Source organism: Rhinopithecus bieti, unplaced genomic scaffold, assembly GCF_001698545.2.
Source record: "Rhinopithecus bieti isolate Rb0 unplaced genomic scaffold, ASM169854v2 scaffold_1467, whole genome shotgun sequence".
In the NCBI taxonomy this organism is placed as follows: domain Eukaryota; kingdom Metazoa; phylum Chordata; class Mammalia; order Primates; family Cercopithecidae; genus Rhinopithecus; species Rhinopithecus bieti.
This window is the reverse complement of record NW_016803692.1, coordinates 443,829-449,935: the sequence shown is the minus strand read 5'-3', so window position 1 is coordinate 449,935 and position 6,107 is coordinate 443,829. Positions and strand designations below refer to the sequence as shown.

Below are 6,107 nucleotides of genomic sequence, written 5' to 3'. Positions count from 1 at the left end.
CCGCCCGTCTCGGCCTCCCAAAGTGCTGGGATTACAGGCTTGAGCCACCACGCCCGGCCGATTGAAGTTATTTTATGCTTAATTACAACCCATAATTTTTTGGCTAATTAAACTAACAAAATGGAAAGATAATGTCATTTTACATCAAATAGAACACAAATTTATTTAGTTAATCAAAAACCTTGTAAAGTTCTTTTCTGTGTTAACTATGTTAACTATTAAACGTAGTTCCTTTTCACATAGTGAGACTTCCTTATTTCCAGTTTTCATGTGCCATTTTAATGGCATATTATTTAGCTTTATGTTTCTCCTCCCATACCTCTACCAACATAGTTTATGTAACTTGTTTTGTTTTATGCCCTACAGACAGACAGCTTTTTGGGGATTCGTTTTTCTTTTTTTTTTTTTTTTTTTTTTTGGAGAGAGAGTCTTGGTGGAATACAGTGGCGCAATCTCGGCTCACTGCAACCTCTGCCTCCTGGGTTCAAACACTTCTCGTGCCTCAGCCTTCCGGGTAGCTGGGACTACAGGCGCACACTGCCGCATCCAGCTATTTTTTGTATTTTTAGTAGAGACAGAGTCTTAACCATGTTGCCCAGGCTGGTCTCAAACTCCTAAATTCAGGCAGTCCACCCACTTCGGCCTCCCGAAGTGCTAGGATTATAGGCAAGAGAGCTACTGTGCACAGCCAGAAGGTGCTGTTCTTTTCTATAAAATTTCTTCTAATTGTCTAAGGAATTTGTAATGGTTTCTCTAATTAAAATAGGAAAGATGATAACTACCTCACAAATCCTCTGGGACCTCACAAATCCTCTGGGAGAAGAGTTTTTGTTACCAGATTTTTTTTTTTTTCTTTTTTTGAATAGGTAACAGATTTAGATTAAGCATTCCATGGATTAAGGATTGATGTTCTTATTTGATATTTATGTATGCTAACAGGTACTTTGGAAGTTCGTCTTATGGGCTGCCAAGATATCCTAGAGAATGTCCCTGGACGGTCAAAAGCAGCATCAGTTGCACTGCCTGGTTGGAGTCCAAGTGAAACCAGATCATCTTTCATGAGCAGAACGAGTAAAAGTAAAAGCGGAAGTAGTCGAAATCTTCTAAAAACCGATGACTTGTCCAGTTCAGTAACCAGATTTTTAAAAATCGTGTAACAAACTAAAGTGCTTATAGAAGGGATTTCTGAATGGAGATAGAGAAGAATATGAAGTGTTCAAGTTGGACAAAACACTTTAAAATTATGGTTTTTATAATTTAATTTTAAAATATTAAAACCTTTGATGACAGGAAGCAAAAAGGCAACAAATTCTATTTTGTTAAAAATACATTAGAAAACTGAATGACAAATAACATCAGTTCTTTTGGAAGAATGAACTACTGAGCATCACTCTTATGCCAAACTGAAGGTGTACAGAAGCTATGAGACTGGTCCTTCTTGTAGAATCATATCTTGATTCCTTTATTTTTCTTTATTTTTTGATACAGCGTTTTGCTGTTGCCCAGGCTAGGTGCAGTGATACAGTCATGTCTCACTGCAGCCTCAACGTCCTGGGCTTAAGTGATCCTCCTACCTCAGCATCCTAAGTAGCTGGGACTATAGACACGTGCCACCATGCCTGGCTATTTTTTTGTTTTAGAGACAGGGTCTCACTATGTTTCCCAGGCTGGTCTCAAACTCAGGGACTCTAGCTTTCCTTCTCCCTCAGCCTCCCAAAGTGCTGGGATTATAGGTGTGAGCCACCATCTCCAGCCTTGATTCTTTTAATGGTTTAGTGACACCTTAATAGTAACATTGAAATTTTGGTAATCTAACTGCTGATCCAGATGTGTTTACTGAGATAATAGCCTGGTAGTCCACTGAGATGGGGGATGGTAGGGGTGTCATTCGAGGAGAGTAAAACGCAAGAGATTTGGAAAGCACTGGGGAGAAATTCTGAAGTATAAGCATAAACTACATATAGATATATAACAGGGGAAAAGCATGTGACAGTTCAACCTACCGTAGAATACAAAAGTGAATTTGCCTGTGCTTTCCTGTGTATAGAGAGAGGCTTTAAGAAAAATGTGAAAATAAAGAATTGTTTAAGGCAGCAAGCTCTGTAAATATCAGATAGAGAAAGAAAAACTGATTGATATTCACACAAACACAGTGTGGCAAACAACTATTTATCTGTTCTTTCAGTCACATGCCAATGTAAACAAAAGAGATAGCAGTCACTATTTGTGTTTTTGTCAAACACAAACAATTTGAGAGTGTCTAGTAGGAGTGTAGGTATATATAAAACTAGCCATTTAAGATTCAAACATTTTAATATTGATTATGAAAAACTTTATTTTCAAAGGGTCTTAAGACTTTTATGCCTAATTAAACAGCAGTACTTCTGTTTTTTATAAAGGTTTTAAGTTTTTAAGCAAGTTTGTAAATTTTAATTACAGATGATGTCTGTGCTGTTTTGAAGCTTGATAATACTGTGGTTGGCCAAACTAGCTGGAAGCCAATTTCCAATCAGTCATGGGACCAGAAGTTTACACTGGAACTAGACAGGGTAAGAGGATTAACATTTTTACTTGAATATTAATTATATTATAATTCATTTTAAATGTGAGTTATATTTTTTAGAAGGTTTCAACAAGTTGTATTCTTAACAAGAATAAAAATGGAACTTAAGTTGTTTTTTATATTTCTTATTCAATGAGTTATAAAGTCTACCTTAATATAGAGATGAATATCAGCTGTAGGATCTTTCATTTGTGTAGTAATTTGAAAATGTTTCATTCATAGCAACCTGAAAGATCAGTAAGGTGTAATATTGAAGCATATAGGTGATCTTAATAATGCGCTGTCTAACAACTAAGGCGATTCTTCTGGCTCACCATGTGTAGGATATCTTACTCAAGCTATATTTGAAATGAGCTATTAGGCTTGGTCACCCAGCCTTCTATGTGTTTCAGTGTCTTTCAAGAATAATTTGAATAACTAGAATTCAGTCTGTGGCCATAGAACCCAACAGAGGTTAACTTGGTCCACAGTAGATTTAAATGCATAGTGATAACTTTTAAATTCAAATCCATTCATTGGATTGTGAGAGGAAAATTACGTAATCGTAATTTTATCTAAAAACTAAATAAAAGATACTAAACTTTTTTATTATTTGGTATTTAGGTTGATGGTATATGTTATTCTAAAAATTAATTATGTTAATGAAAGCAAATTTACAATGCTTAACGATGTATGCTGTGAAAATGTTTGGGGAAAATGTTTACTATTCTAAGGCTCTACTTTTAAAACTGGGAAAGCATTAAATTTTAATTATTTCCCAATTTTAAAAGTAGTGGCTAGAACAGTAATCCCCAAAACATTTTAAAAGCATTCAATGTTTTACCAACTCTAAAGTGGAGTTAAGAATGTAATAATACTCACAGAACTGTTACAATGAAAAACCAGGGTACTGTATGTAAAATACCTTGCATTGCCTGGTACATTTAAGCCATTCAGGGGTATTCTTTCTTTTAGCCTAGGGTTTGAAGTATGGCTGTGAATTTGAATATAATGAAAGGGGATTTGAGAATGGAGAACTAACTGGTTGAACTAACTAACTAATGTCATTTTCTTTCATTTCAGAGCCTATTTAAGGTAATTATCGAGTAATATAAAAAGGAAACTTAAAGAATTGTTATTAGAAGGAAAATGACTAGGAGATTTTTCTTATGAAAAGGTTATTGTTAATAAAGTTTTATATTGAAAAGATAAATTACAAGTAATTCAGAATCTTACCATTATTTTGTAGTTGAGGAAACCAAGATCCAGGTTAGTTACATACCAATAAATTTCAGGACTGGTACTAGACCTTCAGTGTCTTAACTTTTAAATGGTTGCTCTTTTTCTGTCTGATGATTTGAATGAGATAGAAAGATAACAGTAGCACAGAGGAGGAGACAGCAGAAGATGATGAGTGCCTGGAATAGATAATATGGTTTTAAATTCCTAAACTACAAGCTTAGAACAATAAAAGACTGTGATAACTATTGTTTGTTCTTTACCTACCATTGTATTGTTCACCTAAAAATGTTTTTTGCCTCAATGGCATCAGGCATTTTTCTCACTTTGGAGTAATGCTCCTTTTAAAACTTGGAAGACACTGTGCATGTTAAGCAGATCCTCTAGGTTCTTGATAGGCTGTTTCTTACCCCTAATTTGATTATAAACTTTTCCTTGGCAGAGACCACATTCCCTATTAAAATAGCTCCTTCTGTTTACATAGGATATTTTACATTTTCATGTGCTTTCTATTCTTTTATCCCTTATATTTATAGACTATTTATAGAAAATGTTTATAAAAACATGTACCAATAGAAACATTTCAAGCGGCCGTAGTAAAAAAAGAAGAAAAAATTTATAGGAAATATTGCTTTAAACTGACATGTTTGTTTCCAGCATTTTGTCTCATATGTCAACTTTGTCTTCTATGGCATTCCAGAACTAAGTTGTCTGTAATGTTTCGAGATAAAAAATTCGTAGTTTTTTTTAGACTTGTAGGATAGTTCTAGAAATGATCTAGATCTAGAATGATCTAGAAAAATTCAAATTATGTTCTGTGGAGCTTCAGTGTTCTGCAGAGTTGTCTCAAGAGGCAACACAGTCTTTTTTGTTGTTGTTTTGGGGTTTTATGTAAAATATCATTTGGATTTTGCTATTAGAAAAAACATTTTTAAATTGTTGGTATAATTTAGCTCCATTTTACAAACTAAGGAAATTTTGGCCCTCAGGCTAAATAACTAGTCCAGGGTATAATCCAGGATTTTTTTTTTTTTCCTCATTGTAGAAATGGAGTTTTGCTCTTGTTGCCCAGGCTGGAGTGCAATGACGCAATCTCGGCTCATCTCTACCTCTGCCTCCCAGGTTCAAGCGCTTCTCCTGCCTCAGCCTCCCGAGTAGCTGGGATTACAGGCATGCACCACTCCTGTCTAATTTTGTATTTTTAGGAGAAATGGGGTTTCTCCATGTTGGTCGGGTTGGTCTTGGAACTCCTGACCTCAGGTGATCTGCCCACTTTGGCCTCCCAAAGTGCTGGGATTACACTCTTGAGCCTGGCCTAATCCAATTACACTCTTGAGACCGTGCCTGGCCTAATCCAGGATTTTTAATGAAGTCTACTGACTACCAGCTCTGTGCTCTTTCTATTCTGTCGGGTTACTCTTTTATATTTTCTTGTAGCTATGCAATTTTTCATTTTCCCTGAATTCCCTCAGCCTTCCTGTTATAAAAAGCTTAAACTCCCATGAGAGATTGAAATAAAAGACAAAATGTTACTTAACTTTTTGCACCTTTCCTTTAGAGTAACTTTACTAACATAATAGTAAAAGTTCTTTATCAATATTAGAAACAGAGAAGAGCCCTGTCCTTAGAAACAAAACTTAGAACAATTTTAACAGATTTCAGTGTCGTTAAGAGCAGAGCTATAGAAAATGTTGACGAATCACTGGGAAAGGAGGGAAGAGAGTATCAAAGCAGTTAGGACAAGTGAAAAGGTGGTAGGATTCATGGATTGGGACTAACAGTGGGATTGTTGTATCAGTGGATGTTGAGGTATTAGAGTGAACTAGAATGTTAGGAGATAATGTTCAGAGAGAAGTATGCAGACAGTTGAGATTGTGAAAGGATTATAGTTTCTGGTATGACAGTATGATGACAGGAGTGAAAGGGCAAGGTGAGGTAAATAACAAGATTTTAAGAAGTTAGCTGTGTGCAGTAGCTCATGCCTGTAATCCCAGCACTTTGGGGAGGCCGAGGCAAGCGGGTCACCTGAACTCAGGAGTTCAAGACCAGCCTGACCAACATAGTGAAACCCTATCTCTATTAAAATACAAAATTAGCTGGGTGCGGTGGCAGATGCCTGTAATCCCAGCTACTTCGGAGACTGAGGCTGAGGCTCTGCTTGAACCCCAGAGGCGGAGGTTGCAGTGAGCCGAGATCACACCGCTGCACTCCAGCCTGGGTGACAGAGCAAGACTCCATCTCAAAATAATAATAATAATAACAGGCCGGGCGCGGTGGCTCAAGCCTGTAATCCCAGCACTTTGGGAGGCCGAGACGGGCGGATCAC

The 6,107-nt window shown here is 36.5% G+C and overlaps 1 protein-coding gene across 1 annotated transcript in view; it reads left to right on the top strand.

Moving 5' to 3' along the window:
- The window catches only part of PKN2 (protein kinase N2), a 171,834-nt gene that overhangs the window by 120,391 nt on the left and 45,336 nt on the right, over positions 1-6,107 (top strand). Inside the window, 2 exon segments of the mRNA XM_017850747.1 lie at positions 940-1,125; positions 2,440-2,549. Of these exon segments, the coding sequence (XP_017706236.1) occupies positions 940-1,125; positions 2,440-2,549 (296 nt within the window).